Source organism: Perissodus microlepis, chromosome 13 (assembly GCF_051167445.1).
Source record: "Perissodus microlepis isolate ML-2025 ecotype Zambia chromosome 13, ASM5116744v1, whole genome shotgun sequence".
Classification (NCBI taxonomy): domain Eukaryota; kingdom Metazoa; phylum Chordata; class Actinopteri; order Cichliformes; family Cichlidae; genus Perissodus; species Perissodus microlepis.
This window is the reverse complement of record NC_140473.1, coordinates 27,712,618-27,729,655: the sequence shown is the minus strand read 5'-3', so window position 1 is coordinate 27,729,655 and position 17,038 is coordinate 27,712,618. Positions and strand designations below refer to the sequence as shown.

Genomic DNA, 17,038 nt, shown 5'->3' with positions numbered 1-17,038 from the left:
AAAGTCACCCTGAAGTTAATGATCAAGTCAGTTTGCCAGACAAATTTCTGAAGAGCTTAAATCCAACCCTATCATATAAAAGGGGGCAGAGAACTCAGAAGAGGACATTGCAGCTCGAGTGCATGCACCCTATGCAGCTTTTTATGCAGGTGAGTAATCTCAGTCTTTGTATTGATACATGTTCACATCTTTAACTTTCTGACATTTTAAACTAACTCTAAACCTCTTACTTTTGCAGTCATAAGCAGAGCAAAGATGAAGTTTGAGACGATCCTCGAGGAAATCGATGGGTTTGGGCGTTTCCAAATCGCCATCCTCATCTTGCTGTGCACCTCGCGGATGGTCCTCCCCTGTCACTTCTTACTAAATAACTTCATTGCTGCTGTGCCCCCTCACCACTGTGACATTAGCACGTTGGAGAAGTCTTCAGAAGAACTCTTCAGAAATTTAACTCAGGAGCAGAAACTGACTGTCAGCCTTCCTGTACGAGAAGATGGGGAGCCGAAATCCTGTGAGATGTTCGCAGAGCCTCAGTTTCAGCTTTTATCCAACAGCTCCAACCGCACTGACCTGCCCACAGTTTGGTGTCAGAGTGGATGGGTTTATGACAATTCCACCTTCATTTCCACGCTGGCCACAGAGGTACAGTAAAAATAGTGTACGACTAAAAACTAATATTGCAAAAAAAAAACATGCACAGATGTGTGTGACATAAATTGACTGTCATGAAATTCAAATTTTATTTAAAAAAATATTGACCCTTACATTGGCCTGAATAGAAGAAACTAGTATCTAAATGGATCAAATTAAATGATGCTTTCCTCTGTGGGTTTCTTTCCCAGTGGAACCTTGTCTGTGATAAAAAGAGCCTGACAAAAACCACAAACACAATATTCTTCGTTGGAGTTATGATCGGAGCCCTAGCTTTTGGATTCTTCTGTGATAAGTAAGGCAATTCTAGCAGTTCACTTTGCCCTGGAGATGCATTTGTTTTTCCATTGTTCAATTTATCGTGCACAAGGAATAATAGTTGTGATAATTCTTTGGTCAAAACCACACTTAAAAAACATGACTGTACTTTTACATTTGTGAAACCCCTTTGAGGCCTTTGTAGGTTGTTATGGGAAAATGTACTTCCTGTGCTGTTTCCAGGTATGGGAGAAAAACCATGCTTCTGGTCTCTTACATTTTGTCGATCGTGTTCAGCTTCTCCAGCACATTTGCAAACTCCTACATACTGTTTGCAGTGCTGAGATTTTTCACTGGATTTTCACTGACAGGAATCAGCATCATCTCAGTAGTTCTCAGTAAATGACTTTTTTGCCTTCAAAAAATGTTAACACATCACATGTTGCTTGTTGTAGTAATTCATAATTAACAATAAACTAATAATCATTAATTTTGGTACTTTTCATACCTTTCAGCCATTGAGTGGGCTGACATAAGTCATAGATCAACTATTGGGGTGATTGGCAGCCTGGCCTGGTCTGGAGGTTACATGCTGCTGGCTGGGATGGCCTTTCTTCTCACTGACTGGCAGACGTTGACCATGACAGTTACAGCCCCGTTAGGATTCGCAGTTCTAACCTGGTGGTAAGTGAAGTACAACAGCAGGGGAACAAAACAGATGTTTTTCATTCATAACAACATTAATTCATGACATTTTTTGGAAGTGTATTTCCCACATCTGACGTATAATCGTTGTAATTAATGGTTGATTATTTTGTATGATTATAATTGTAGGTGGATTCCTGAATCTGCTCGCTGGCTTTTAGCAAATGGTAAAGTGGAAAGGGCCCAGTTTTATCTTGACAAATGTGCAAACATCAACAGAAGACAAAAACTTTCCAGAGAAAAACTAGAGGTAAGGCTGGGCTTCGTTTATAACTTCCCTCAAATACGTCAAACCAAAACTAACAAGCCCATTTTGAAAATGTAAGAAAATGAGTCGAAAGTAAAGATAATCGTTTAAAAATGTAGGGAGTAAAAGTAAAAAGTTGTCAGAAAAAAACTGCTCAAGTAAAGTACAGATACCTGACAATTCTACTTAAGTACATAAGTTAAGTTGCATGGGTTAATCAAGCAAAAATATTAACACGTTTTGCACTGTGAGAAGGCGCCAGCTCCTACTGGAAAAGAGATTCAGGATCCGTACAAAGCTTGTGAGCAGACTAAAGAAATGCTCTGAAATCTCTTGGTAGACAGTTGTATAATCATCACAGACAGCAGAAACTTCACATTGGACTTCACACACTTTGGATACTGTGCACTCTTCATCCACACTCTTTAACTTTGATGTTCAGTGGACTTTGTATCAATGAGCAACGATTCAGTTCTTTTTCTCCTTAGCCTAAGTTACATGTTTCTGACTTTGTCTCTGGTTCAGGAGTGGTTTGATGTGGATTGTGGCTCTTGATACAGTGACATCAGCCTTAGTCCATACTTTGTGAAACTCCAGAGTTCTTGAATGAACTTTTCTTGACAGACCGCTTAAAACTGCAGTCATTCCTCTTGTTTCATCACCTTCTTCAACACATACAATATGAGTTTTGTGCCTCAGCATTCTGAAGGACAAAACATTGAGACTCTGTGTCTCATTTACAAGAGAGACCTGTTTCGAACCAACATATTAAAATAGCAACAAAAAAACCAATAAAAATTTAGATTTAGCCCAGAAATCAATATCCATGTTTAACTGCTTATTATTTCTGTTTTTCTACAGACTCTTTCCAACATAGAAGTCCAGGAAAACCAGGCAAAAAACTATACGTACTTCCACCTAGTCAAAACACCGAGAATGAGATGGTTAACTTTTTTACTTGGAATTGTTTGGTGTGTATCAGCATGAAGACAATACCAACAACAATTATATAAATCATAAACTACCTCTATCTACTACTCTGAGATTTTGAATTAATCAGAAATCTCTTTTCAATAGTTGAATTTTGAATACTGTAGGTTTTATAAAAATACTTTTTTATATACTGCAGGTATGGAGTCGCCTCAACATACTATGGAATCAGCTTGAACATCACCCGGTTTGGTTTGAATATGTACCTCACACACTTTATCTATGGAGCCATTGAAGTCCCTGCCAAGCTCACAATTTATTGTTTTCTCAACATCATTGGACGAAGGAAATGCCAATCAGGCACACTGCTACTGACAGGGATCTGCATCGGGATAAACATCTTTATTCCCAAAGGTCACTGAGAGCTTTTTGTTACCTGTTTTCCAGAAGTTTTGTAACCACACAGACTGCAGGCTGGTTTGTTTATTTGTAATACTGTGAAAACTAAAGTGCACTTATTTTTTGTGTAGTTAAACAATTCCATTACATTTTATTAGCAGAGGTATCTTTGTGAAACCAATAACTTCTCACTTCAGGTGCATTCATTCACCCAAACAGGGTCACTGTAAAAGAGAGCACAATAAAATCATACCGTGAGATTTTAATGTGCTCTCTTTTACAGGAAGAGGAAGAATGCAGTTTTGTCTTTTTCAGTTTTTACAGCCAGTCGTTTGTGGATCACTGATTTTGGCTTGAGTTGGGAATTTTGCCTGTTGGCATTTTGTGAAGATATACATCCATCTATTTGTCCATCCAGCCATCCATCCATTCTGTTTTTTGAAAACACATCCAGTTTAGGGTCATCGCAGGGCTGGAGCGTATCCCTGTTGTCATATTTGGGAGAAGGGGGGTAGACCTTGGACAGGTCACCAGTCTATCGCAGGGCTAACACACGAAGAATGATAACCTTTGACTTACACTCACATCTATGGCCAATTTAGAGTCACTAATTAATCTGAAATGCTTGTCTTTAAGCTCTGGGATTTGCCCTGAGTACACAAAGAGAATCCACACAGCGGGAGGGAGAACATGTAAACTCCAAACATACAGGACCCAGCTAACCAAGCTTGCTAGTTTCTGCTAGCCTGTTTTTTTTTTCCAGCATACATTGTTCATTTACTATGATATTAATTTGTATGCTAGTTTTGGCATCGAAATTGTATTTAATGGTACCTGTCAATCACAATGTAGCCATTACCTGAAGTATTACTATATTTTTTTTACTGTAAATTAGACTTTTTAAAAGATTTTTGTGACTGAGACTGTTTAGTCATCATTTAAGTTTTTAGTCAAGTAATAACTTACAAGCAAATTAAATACATATTTAATAGAAGAAATCACTACTTGACTTCTTTTTCACAACCATCGGAGTAGCCTTCTGCTGGCCATTAGAAAGAATGCAGGTTTTTAGGGCACTTTTTTGGTAAGACTTTAAAGCCATTCCCCACTTTTATTTACAGATGTTATATCCTTAGATTACCAGACCACTGCTGTAAAATAAATACTGCAGTTTATACTGCAGTGATCAGTTTTCCCTTTTGTTTCACAGTAACTAAATGTAAATGATTGTTATTATTATCTATTTCTTTTCCTTTTTTTTCTCTTTAGATTTGTGGCACGTGCGTGCCATTGTTGCCACACTTGGAAAAGGCCTTTCAGAAGCTTCATTTACAACCATCTTCCTCTACACCGCTGAGCTTTACCCTACCGTGACCAGGTCAGTGATTCACTTACTTCCAATCCCTTGACCCATGCCAGTTATTTTTTATTTGGTAGGATTATTATGCATTATTCCGGCATTGGATGTTAATTATTATTTGAGTAAAGATCACCTAAGATCTATAAACTCGCCTGCCTTCAGCAGGGTTACAGAGGTTTCACTTCCTCTGACTTATTTTCTGTCTTATCAGGCAGAATGGTTTGGGCTATACTAGTTTCGTAAGTCGTCTGGGAGTATCAATTGCTCCACTCATCCTGCTGCTGGAGGATGTGTGGACTCTTCTTCCTCAGATCATCCTCTGCTCTTTAGCCATTATTTCTGGCCTAGTGGCTCTGCTTCTTCCAGAAACACTGAATGTGAAGCTGCCTGAGACAATTGATGACATAGAAAATCCAAGGTTGGTGACATAATACAATACATATATTAAATTAATACATTAAATGTGTAAAATTAATTTTAATCACTTAGTTTTTCCACTGGTAAATCTTGACAAGGACATTTGCTATATATATATATATATATATATATATATATATATATATATATATATATATATATATATATATATATATATATATATATATATAATGTATGTGTGTGTGTGTGTGTGAAATTATTTAAAATATAAGCTGTGTGATTTTTAAAATACTTTTGAGCCTTTTGTTGAGCTACTGATGTTTTATTTAACTTATTTTAAATATTATGTTGGTCTGTATTTATTTTTTTCCATTCTTTTTAATTTCAGAAAGAAAGATGTATCCAAGGAATCCTCGCCTATTTTCCTAGAAGTTAAGTCACAATTGGGTTAACGAAGAATGAATTCAAAATCAAAAGAGATTTTGACCAAAAATGTAAAAATAAGAATAAATGTCATTTTTTATATCATTAAAAAATTGCACTGACCAATGTTCAGTTACAATTTTATTTGATCTAAAAGATGATGCATTTTTCATTGCTTTCCAAAACAAAATCACACTAAGATGTTTTCAGTAGTTTTATCCACTGTATTAGACTTTATATGTGGACCTTTTTTAATACCGAGACAGTTCCCCACTGATATTTACACAATTGAAAAAAAAAGAAAAACAAAATGAAAAAAGGAAAACGAGAAAAATATAGATGTGTAACTGCATTAAAATCTAAGTACAATAAAATTTATAGGTTTAATAAAGTACATGAAGCAAGAAGTATTGTGAGGTCTTAAAAACTGTACTAATCAGCAGGAATATACATCTTGCATACGTTTTTTTTTTTAATTAAAAAAACATATGCAAGATGTATGGAAGAGCTTCACCGTGTTATTTTTAATGTATGTGAGGCAGTTCTAATATTAGAACAACCTGTTAGGTGATCAAAAGTGACCTTACTGCTCAGTGTAAACACAGACAGGTATGTTCTTACAATTCATTACATTTCAACTTGTACTTTTTACAATTATCCAGCAATACCGAGCTTTGCATTAACTAATATATGAGAACACAGCAAAAATAAATGTATCCAGCAAGATCCTGAAGGGAACAGCCATCAGCTCGCTTTTTAGGCTGCCCTTTAGATGCAGGTGTGTGTGTGTGCACATTCCTGCAAGAAAAGTTGATTTTCCAGCACTGGTAACAATTTCCTACAATTGTAAATATACTTAAAAGGAACGCTAACTTATAAAAAGAAATTGACAATGAAAGAAAGCAAGTGTTAATACAAAGCATTTCAGATATAGAGAGAGACGTTATGATAAGCTGAAATAGATGAGTAGACTGTGTTGGTAGCTTTGCAGTTATAATGGACAATGGCTAATCCAGTGACCCTTATTTTGATTGTGCATATGAAGCATATGTGCTCGTATGGCTGAGGAAGGATTTGAGAGCCAGATTTCTCCATATCCAGTATTTCAGTGTTGGAATGGAGCCTCTCATTCTGTTTACCATCTCATCAACCACCTTGCTACCAGCTGACCTGTAACATCCAATTATATTCAACCCGACACTTTTCATTGACACTACTTGTGTGGTCTTGCCAAAGCTAATTGCTATCAGATTTCTCTTCTCCTTGCCCGCACATAACTGCAGTCTTATGTGTTTACAGTAGTTTATAGTTTTACAAGTTTAGAGTAACAGAATCATTCCTGTGTAAAATGCCTCAGACTAAAAATCTCTTCCAGAAATCTGACAGACTTATGAACTGTCCCATGCCAGATTTGTGTATTTCCTGTATTTCCTCTTCAAAGTCTTGTTTCTACTGTCTCAGACACAGTGTTCACTGTGGGTGTCATGTTTTCTTTCTGACTACACCTATGGCAGCAGGGCAGTGCCTGCAGCACCTCTTTGGGACCCTTATTCATGAATATATAGATGAAAGGGTCCACCAGAGGGCTGAGGTAGAGCAGCAGGTGAGACACTAGCCCCAGATAGCTCACCACCTCTGTCAAGGACAGAGCTTCAAGAAGGAGGTTGAGGATGAAAGGGACATAGAGGACAGTGTAGTTGGCCCAGATTGCACCGATGCCCACCACTGTCCTTCTCCTCTCTGGTGATGAAGGATTAGATCTGGAGCAATTCAGAGCCCTCCATGAGTCCACAGCAAAGAAGAGGAGAAAGGGGAAAGGAGCAAGGAGAGCCACAGCGAACCAGAGGTTGTACTGTAGCACAGCGAGAGCCAGGATGGCGAATGGGGCAGCCCATGCCACCAAGGCCACTATGGGATGCCTCCTGATACTGGTGCAGCAGGCAAGGTACTGTGGGTAGGCCACCTGGAGATGGCGCTCCTGAGCTATGAACAGCATGAGGGTGATATTGGAGACGACACCAAAATATAAGATGAAGTCGGTGGGATTGGCAGAGAACGTGGACCCGCTGTCCACTTTCTGACTCACATCAGGACGTCCGAAGAAACTGATGATGTCAGAAACCAGGAGGAAGATGACGTGCATGGGAACTTTATTCCCACCTGGAAAACAAACACAGAAATTAAATTAATTGCTGAACTATTGCTATTAAATACTTCACTTGTACTCAGGAAATACTAAAACCTATCAAGATGATGACATGTTGTTAGAAACAGGTGCTTATCCATTATTTGCTGATCCAACAGAAGTGCTGAAGATATTTATTCAGAAGCGTTGGCGACCGTTTGTCCAGCACATCCCACAGATGCTCGATTGGATTGGGACCTTTGAAATTTGGAGGCTAAGTCAACACCTCAAACCATTCCGGAACCATTTTTGCTTTGTGATGGGACACGTGATCCAACTGAAAGAGGCCACAGCCATCAGTGAATACTGTTTCCATGCAAGAATGAACATGGTGTGCAGCAATGCTTGGGTACAAAATTCCGGCACTAAGAAGCATAAAACTGCTTCACCATGTTTGGTTCTAACAACAGGTGTTACCAACAGATTCCCCTCCAGTGAGGGGTCTTTTTAAGTGTTTCTAATGCATACTGTACTTCCAGTTTTTGTCCTTATTCAACTTCCTAGAAAAACAGCATGCTAAACCCGAGTGGGTAGGAAAGGCTAGACAGATCCAAATAAATTGAGCTGCTGGGATGTTAGTGTGTCTCTCCCAGTTTTGGTGCCTCAGCATCGCCCTCCATACCAGAAACTCTTGCCACTAAGGGGAAAATGACATCTCTTGTGCTACAGTGAAATCTGTTTAGTCTCCATCTTCACTGGACTGCTGAGATCTTGGGGCGTTTGACTGGCTTTACGTCCTTCCAGATATGACTTTGTTGTCATGCTTTTGCAAAATTTCAGTTGAAGTGTCTGAGCACACTATCTCTGTTTGAGTTTATGGCGGTGGATATTTTTGTTCAAAAGGGTTCACATTACTTTCTTGTATTTTACTGTATAGCTGCAGATTACTTATGAGACGTGGCCAAGGTCATTGGGGAATGAAGGGAAAAGAAGACTGATGTTTGCTGTTATAAGCATAGATTTCTGAGTAATTTCAGATGATCTTCAAATAGTTTATCAAATTCATCCCAATGAAAAAAATACATAGTTATTTGAAACAGATGCACAGGCTGAGTAGCTTAAACAAAACTTTGCCTGTGGACATCTGATAACAGTTAGTCGTCAGCAGGCTTAAACAAGGTTTAACGCTTCCTCTCTAAATGCATGCGCCACAGCGCAAAATATCACATTCATTCAGATGGCTACTTTTAGGAGGCAGCATTTAATCACCCCTTCTGCACTGAATGTGCATGTCGTAGACCACAGTCACCAGTAATTTGGGCTATTTGTTTAAAGTGTGTTAAGAGCCACTACTTGTCTGTGCCTACGATTCCTTTGCTGTGGTTCAGTGGCTTGTTGCTTTTCTTCTCATTTCTTTTTACATTCTGTGAGGCATGTGTTCTACACCTAACAGTTTGAAGGTTTCTGGTACAAGAAGTATTCCTGAAGGTTATCAGCCAGGCTGTTATGATGGCAGAGACCCAGAGTTTATCTCCATGTGTCTGTGTTGAATTTTGTTTCAGGTCTAGCACCTTTTCGGTGCCATCAGTAAGCAGTCCCATTTAGATCAGTGTATTCTGCTGCTGCCATCACATTAGCTGTGATATCAACCTATTGGGAGCATACGCTGCATTCCTGAAGACAAATGTCACTATTTTCAGCCTCCTTATCCCTCTTTGATGATATGATACAATTGTCTCCACTGTCTTTGGTTTACCTGTCTAGTGGCTCAGTAGATTTATAATAGTGGCTATATATTCAGGGTGAAGAAACAAATTTGTATTGTCTACATTTAACTGTTACCTTGTGTGTAAATTTACAACTGCTGGAAGCAAGACATGAAATCTTTACAGCCTCCTAGTGTCCAGCAGGATGCGCAGGAGGTGCCCAGAAGCTGTTATCTGCCCAGTTTTTGAGGTAAAAGTAATCAAAGACAATTCATGTTAGATCCAAGGGGCTATTTTCTTTGGTTTCCATTAGCCACACTTGAAAAAGGTGTTCAGTGGTGACAAGCAGTTAGAAGTGGGGGTTAAAGTGATGCACAGTGATAAAATCCCAAGAATGAAACAAAACAAAAAACATATCCTGTGCTGCACACACTGCTAGTGCCAACTTTGTCTCAGCTTTAGCCAAAATGTCTACCTCAAACCTCTGCATCTTTAGCTCTGAAAGGCTGTACTCTAATCACAAGACATATTTAAACACCGAGAAGACAAACCTTTGGAGAGATTCTTGAGGATGTAAAGAGCGAGTCCAATGGCGGGCAGCCCAAGGCTGAAGGTCAGCCAATTCATCACTTTGGCTAAGTGGACATTGGTGGCGGTGTTATTAGTGGCATTAACAGTGAAAATGATGAGGTCAGGGACAGCTATTGTCACCATGTTATTGTCAGCCATAAGAGGCTGCACAGCAGCTCTTTATGTGTTCAGCTGTTTAGATGATCAAAGAGGTGATGCTGTGAAGGCAGCAGGCTGTAGTGACCACCTACTGCAGTATGCAAAAACACAAGGACAAAATCATTTTTAATGTGCCAGATAAACACATCAGATATGTGCATGTGAGCCCTTAAACACAAACCTCAATATAGACGAATAACAGTGCTTAGCTATCCACGATTCTGTCTAAACTATGCACTGAGCTCCCATTTAATTTAATATGAGACCTTTGAACTCTATTTCAATATAAGCACATTTCCTTTTAAGAAAAAAAAATGTTTTTTTGTTAACACGGTTATTTTTTTTCTAAATAAATATATATTTGTCATCAAACTGACGGAACATACCAACATGACAGCAGCAGAGAAGCGAGTTAAGTTTAGAGATCGTTTAAGAGACAATTCATCCCCACATTTACATAATTTTCTGTTTCACTGCAGTGCTGCTTGTCCATCCAGAACGTCTGAGTGAGAGTTACCCGGTTTTTGAGGTCTAGATTATAATGGAACTAAATGGTGCATCCTAAAAACGTCCATTGCAATCCTGAATTCAGAGAAAGGACAGACTGTATTTTTATCATTTTTAATAACTTTCTTCATGTCCTACCTGTGGTGTGTGTCGTGTTTACTGCCATGCGTCAAAACCACTTCAGGTGTGATCCCAGCCTTTTTTCCAGATTAAATTCAAAAACTGTTCAAATATGTCAGTTCCGTCTTAAAATGTCAGACACCATGTGTCTGAGTAACATGTCTGGTGTGTGAATTAAGTCTTCTTGTGAATCTACGTGTCATGGAACTTTTACAAAGCTGTTTATTGCTGCTGTGCTGAGCCTCACGATCCCAACAGAGATCAGAAAGCTGCTTTGAATGAGGCGTGGATGTGCTCAGCCTCCTCTGTTGGTGTTCGTGTCTGTGACACAGCAGGATGAGAAGATTTGCATTAAAAACTGATATCAGTATAATTTAACAGCCTGTATGTAAACTTTATTTCTGTATGTTTGTGTCACACTATTTTTTATTTCTAAAGGGAGGAGCTTAGATTTTATTTTTACCCAGGAGGATTATTTGCCTTAAAGAGCTGTTTGTTTTATATCAAATATATGACTCACAGGGGCAAAACAGACCAAAAAACAGGAAACGCAACAAAAACAAACAAAAAAAACCCTCAAATTATTCAGATTTTTTTTTAAAATACTGTAATTCCTAAAATAGTAGTTGTTGGTTTTTTTTGTTTGTTTGAAATGCTGCCATATTTTCTGCTTTGTTTTTCTAAATGTTCTTTTTGTTGTTTTTGTCTTTTTCTTTGACGTTCTAAGGCTCAGGGCTATAATCTGGTCAAAAGTGATCAGACAGAACAAATTATTAACCTGCTAAAGTGGTAAATAATGATTTTTCTCTTTCTAAAACTGATCTGATAGAAGACCTAAAACAAAACTTTTCACATGTGCTAAATAACAATAAATGGAATCTCATGTTCATTAGATTAGTATTAGCTACACAACCTGATAAAGGTTTTTACTTTATGTGACTATGCAGGAGAAAAAATGTAAATGAGGAATGTGAGCAGAAATTCTTTGTACATTATGCATCAGAGTAAAATATACAGGAGCTGAACAGGAACCTGGACTGAACAATGATTCCCTTCTTAATCTGATCTGTTTGATGTAGCCTTGCATATCTTACTTCTTCTGCACAATGTTTTAGATTTCATTTTCCAGTTTTTCCTTTTTAAGGCAGCTGAGATATAAAACTACTTTTACACTCCTGTTGTATGTCCTGTAGCTGGTACCAGGAACTCACTAAGGACAAAAAAGCAAGCTGACTTCATACAGGAGGGCATACTAACATTTTCTGGCACCAAAAGCATTTGAAATAGTGTAATATGTGTCATAAAACATACTGAATATTTTTTAAAGAGGCCGTTTTGATATTAGAATGGACCTACAATGGCCTGCAGTACTACAAACAGGAAGGATAGATAGACACTTGCTAGCCAACATTTTACAACAGTGTGCCAAGAATATGAAACCACTTGAACATGTAGCAAACACATTTATCCAGCTAGGATCTGGGGCTATATTCCAGAGAGCAGGTTTAAAAAACTCTGACTTGAAATGAGAAACTGAATTTCCAGAAAAACTGATCAGTTTGCAGAACCACAGTTTTAATTCAGCTGTAAAGGGCAAATCAATGTGTTTGAGTGTGGACCATGAGCCCCATAGAAACAAATAAATAATACACAAGGGAAAATGAGTCATCGTAATCAGCATTCTCCACTCAGTCAGCATTTATCTGCACTTAATTTACCTCTATAAATAAAGCAGGAGTCAACCAAATTTTCCATGTGATTCTTGAGTTGAATTCAGCTGTAACTTGAGAAGGACTTGTTCGTAGAGCGTATATGTTCAAAATTTCATACATACGTGATCACTACAGTAAGAGGCTGACAGCCTGATGCAAACTAAACAAACAAAAGTAACAAATTAATATCAAAATGGCAACTTTGTGACCGCAGAAATGAAAAAGAGCCTCGGTCAGCTGGTTCAGTTGCAGCTGGAGAAGAGGAGTCAGAGAGAAGTTCTGTTTATTAAAGAAAACCTGCCAGTAAGCTAGGATCACAGAAACTGTTACCCTGGTAACAGACTCAAAATGTAAGCTAAACCTAAATTTAAGGCTCACAGTAATTTTATTAATAGTTGAATCACAGAAAAGTTTATAATAAAAAAACATCAATTACAATTTCTACATGAGGCCTTTGTTTTGGTTTTTAATTTTAATCTTAATTTCCAAAGCATGTAACTGTTACATATTAAATCATCAAACCTTCAGGGTTACAGTGAATTTAAAGACTGAGTCACAAATCCTGCTGCTCTGTACTTTCTCCCACAGACGCTTCATTCAGCACATTCAGATAAACACCACTGAAAAGACTTCAGTACATCCTTATTTTCATTCATTTCTGATTTTGTTGCTTTAATAACATAAAACAGATTCACACTAGCAGTTTTCATTTTACATTATGTAGAGGCTGATGTGTAGAAAACCCCATTAATAACTTAACCTGATCATCATTTTAAAACACATAAAACAAAATCAGTAGTTCTTTTATTAGTTTAGCATTAGGATACAGTGAAAATGAGTCAAACTCATCATGTCAGGGACTGGAACATGAAACTAACTTGCTTTGGTGCTTTCAGATTATGAAGGAATTTCAATAACAGAGAAGGAGCTCCTTAACAATCCAACACAGAAAAACATCCATAAAATGTTTCTAATAATGTTGTCCATCAATTCAGAGAAACTCAGGTCTGTTTAGCCTAGCTTCATTCTCTTTTGTCCTCCGAGAGGAAAAGAGCTAGAGGTCACGAGGGGCCTGAAGGTGCTTCTGCTTTGCCTTTTTTTGTGGGGTCCATAACAGTTCCTTCATACACGACCTTGTTTTTGATGCCTTCCTGTATCAGCCTCTGCTGCACACGGAGCTTAGCATTGTTCATCCTACAATAAAACCTTAACAGTGGGAAGAAACAGGAGCATTCCAGTTACACAACAAAGTAGTAAACAAGCTAGACAGGCGAGAAAGAGCCAGAAACAGAAATGTTTATTCTGATTAAAACGTGAAAGGCACTGAAGAAAAATTGTGTCCTTAAGACCTACCAGGACCCGAGTGTGGTGACCATAAAACCCGCAAATCCCACATCAAAAGACCTCTTCACCCGACCTGAAGAAAACAAGAAAACGAGTCAGATAACTATAAGATGAACTGGAATAACTTTTGTTTACTTGCATTTCTGTTTAAAGAGACTACCATAAAATGTGTTTGGATACATCAAGAGGTTTTGGCTTTGCACGATGAACTGTACAAGAAAATTATAGTAAATTACTCCACATGCGAACCGTGACACACGTCCCCTCTGATGCTGCGTCAGGAAGGGTATTGCATGTTGTGCCAAAAGGTGATTTACGTTATTTGCCAAAAAAATGATTGCCTATAATTTAAACTGTTCTAAGTGACTTGTTGGCCTATAATCTGTGATATGTTTGCCAAATAGATTACTCGTGAAACATATAAAGTCATTTTGAGTCGCAAACAGCATCCCTCTCACAAGGTGGAAGCTGCGATCAGATTTTGGCAAAGTGATTATTAGATTTTCTGTTTTTATCCAGATAAAGTCACATTGTTATCAAAAAGTTATTTTTTTTAAAGGACTGTATTGATTATAATGTAGATACAGTAATGCAGCGTCATAAAAATAATTACAAAACACATCCTTTCTTTATTTTATGCATATCCCTTTTATAAATCCTGTTGACTACAGTTACCTGCTGTAGCGACCTCTTGTGGCAAGGGAGCATCCAAAAGTAACTGTACTTTCACATTTGAGTGACAGTAATAAAAACAATCAAGCAGTAAATTCAGAGACATTTCAGACTCAAGACTCACTAGTAGCCAGAAAATAAAGCAGCCCAGCAGCTACTGAGCCTCCAGCTCCATGCAGGATGGCCTCCCTGGCACAAGGAGTGTTCTGGACATCCAGGATCCCCAGCAGCCTCAGACCCTGAAGAACAGACAGTAAAGACATACACATTGATCTTAATTTCTTCCAAAAACGAATTCCATCTTTGTCTATACATGCTTTACAATGTTGTGTGAACACTGTGTTTGTCAGTTAGGAAATAATCAGATGTTCATGGTGACCAACGGGCACCTACAACATTTTTCCCACACTGGATAGAAATCCAATGATGCCAAAAATAATATCTTTACAGTTTATTTCACGTTAATGTTTTCCAGTAACCACTCACAGTCCATTATTTTTTATTCATTTAAATGTGTTGTCGTGAACACAGACGGGCGTTTTACAGAAATATTGAATAATTGGGTCAATAATCCGTAAGCCGAAGTTTTCGGATTGCCATACTGTTTAAGAAAATCGTTGCCTCACTAACAGGGATGCTGGTTTCATGTCTGCTACTTAAAGTTAATCTTTAAGCACCAAATTTCCAAATCGGGTCTTGTCTGAAGCGTGTCTCACGAAGGTTATGTATCATCCAGCTGTCCTCTTTAACTGCTGCTTAATTTAAACGTTCGGCCATGTTGTCATTACTCGAATTGAGCTCGTTGTTAACTTATAATTTCCTCATTTTCTCCTACAGTTCAAATTAAATAAGCTAAATCAAATCGGCTGATGTTGACCTTCTGCAAACACCAATGCTTTTCCGCCGCGATTCCATCGAGTCCCTTCGAGTTCTCACCTTGGTCTGAGTCTCCCCATCTTCTCCTGCCATATAGCCGCCGTATTTGTGTTCTTCTTCAACGTGCAAGTTCAATTTATATTAAAAACATATAATCACTTTCGTAACAACATTGCCTCTGTGCGCATGCGTCGTACCTGTCGAATGGTCCGTTCCCTATGAGTCGCCGACTCAAACGTACTGAAGATGTGTGGTTCCGGCGTCTGCAAAAAAAGTGATTTCCTGTTTTTCTGTGTTTTTCACGTCTAATATCGCTACTTAGTAGTGAACAGGATTTATAAAGGGGTTAGATATAAAAAGTCAGTAATGACATGTTTAGCAAGTATCTTTATGACTCTTCATTATTGTGCCTACATTGTAATCAACCCAGGCCTTTTCGGTCACTTAAAATATGCTTATAGAACTGTGATGTTATTTGTTTTGTTTATTTATTTACTTTTTTACAATTTCTGTTGCCCTCTTTGCCAATTTTTTTTTAAAAAATTTCCATGATAAATAAAAGATATATAAAACTGACCGCCAAAAAATGATTGAAGTAGTGTTTACTACAGGCTATTTGCCAATATAAGCAGAGATATAAGACCTAAAAAAAATAAAAAATAAACAAAGGACAGAGACATTTGCAATCACTTTTCAGCTTGTAGATGTACCTATTTGCTTTAAGGAAAAAACTCCAGTAAACTGGTTGAAGACAATATGTTCTAAATACAGACTGCGCTGCCTTGTTTTATGTGTTATAGAAAATGGATACAGTAAATAAATGGTTAATTAGTTAAATGAAAAGGAAATTGAAGTCACACTGCTGTGTCATCCTAACCTATCACAAACATTAATCCTGACGGGAATTATGTGACAGGGTAAACGTTTCCATTAAACAACATCAAACAGGAAGCCTGCATGTCACAGTGATCCCCCATTTAAAAACAAGGTTATTTCACTACATCCGCAACAGATTAGCAGTCATCCTGTTTTGTTGGTAATTATTTTTTCTATCATTACATCACTTTAGGAGTCTGATTGAATATCACAAAAATGAAAGAGGAAGATTAAAGACTTGAGCACTGTACCTATAACAGGGGGGATGACTAGAAAGAAGAGGTGTAGACTAATAAACAGTGTAAAACATTGTTTAAAGTTTGTGTCAAATATATTATAAAAATTATTTGAACAGATTTTTAAGCATTCTCTGAACCGACTTTTATTTTTAATAGTTAAAGCGAAGACTGCATGTTTAGAACTGGGTGAAAACCATTTAAATTTTTGGTGCTTCTGTGTCAGAAAAGGTTTTAAAATTCATTTTTCCTCTTAAAATTATACTTCTGCCAGCTTGTGAGTAAAAAAAAGTTTAAATGTTTTATCCTTCTAATAAAAACAGGTAGTCGGGATTAACACTGATATCCTATACGAGTTTGTTTGGTACTAGATACTTGACTCCTGTGTCCTTTATAAAGCTGGGCAGCTTACCTCCAGACACTGCCTGCAGCCACCGGAGAGGTAAGACATGCTGCTCTTACTAGCAGACAGATAATTTATATGAATGCTGTTTAAATGTGGAGGGCTATATAGATATTTACATATCTATATTATTAACTTTAAAAATTTATTCTGTATTCCAGCTCCAGTATTATAAACATGGAGCTCAAGAAATTGAAATTGTTAATAGAAAAGCTGGTGTTTTTGCAGTATATGCTGACCTAATTAATAGATATTAGATGAGTTATTAATGATTTATGTGCATATATTTTATGTTTTACTTATGTATAGATATGTTAGTGACACAGATTTACACCAGGGATAGTGGTGTAACACCCAATTAAAGGCTTATTCTTTATTTAA

The 17,038-nt window shown here is 37.6% G+C and overlaps 3 protein-coding genes across 3 annotated transcripts; 1 reads left to right on the top strand and 2 right to left on the bottom strand.

Annotated features, from left to right (window-relative positions):
• The first annotated feature begins 255 nt into the window (after positions 1-255).
• Positions 256-5,380, top strand: LOC146375284 (solute carrier family 22 member 7-like). Its single transcript, XM_084949029.1, has 10 exons — positions 256-642; positions 843-946; positions 1,153-1,307; positions 1,425-1,593; positions 1,744-1,864; positions 2,723-2,832; positions 2,991-3,205; positions 4,460-4,568; positions 4,762-4,968; positions 5,317-5,380. The coding sequence occupies exons 1-10, from the start codon at positions 256-258 to the stop codon at positions 5,378-5,380; spliced, it is 1,641 nt and encodes a 546-aa protein (XP_084805155.1).
• Positions 5,381-6,786: 1,406 nt separating this feature from the next.
• Positions 6,787-9,896, bottom strand: LOC146375283 (uncharacterized). The gene is made up of 2 exons (XM_084949265.1): positions 9,734-9,896; positions 6,787-7,511 (listed from the first exon to the last, which is right to left on the bottom strand). The coding sequence occupies exons 1-2, from the start codon at positions 9,894-9,896 to the stop codon at positions 6,787-6,789; spliced, it is 888 nt and encodes a 295-aa protein (XP_084805391.1).
• A 2,196-nt stretch (positions 9,897-12,092) lies between these two features.
• Positions 12,093-15,365, bottom strand: cox20 (cytochrome c oxidase assembly factor COX20). Its single transcript, XM_084949468.1, has 4 exons — positions 15,203-15,365; positions 14,391-14,505; positions 13,604-13,667; positions 12,093-13,456 (listed from the first exon to the last, which is right to left on the bottom strand). The coding sequence occupies exons 1-4, from the start codon at positions 15,233-15,235 to the stop codon at positions 13,312-13,314; spliced, it is 357 nt and encodes a 118-aa protein (XP_084805594.1). The 5' UTR covers positions 15,236-15,365; the 3' UTR covers positions 12,093-13,311.
• Between the last annotated feature and the right edge of the window lie 1,673 nt (positions 15,366-17,038).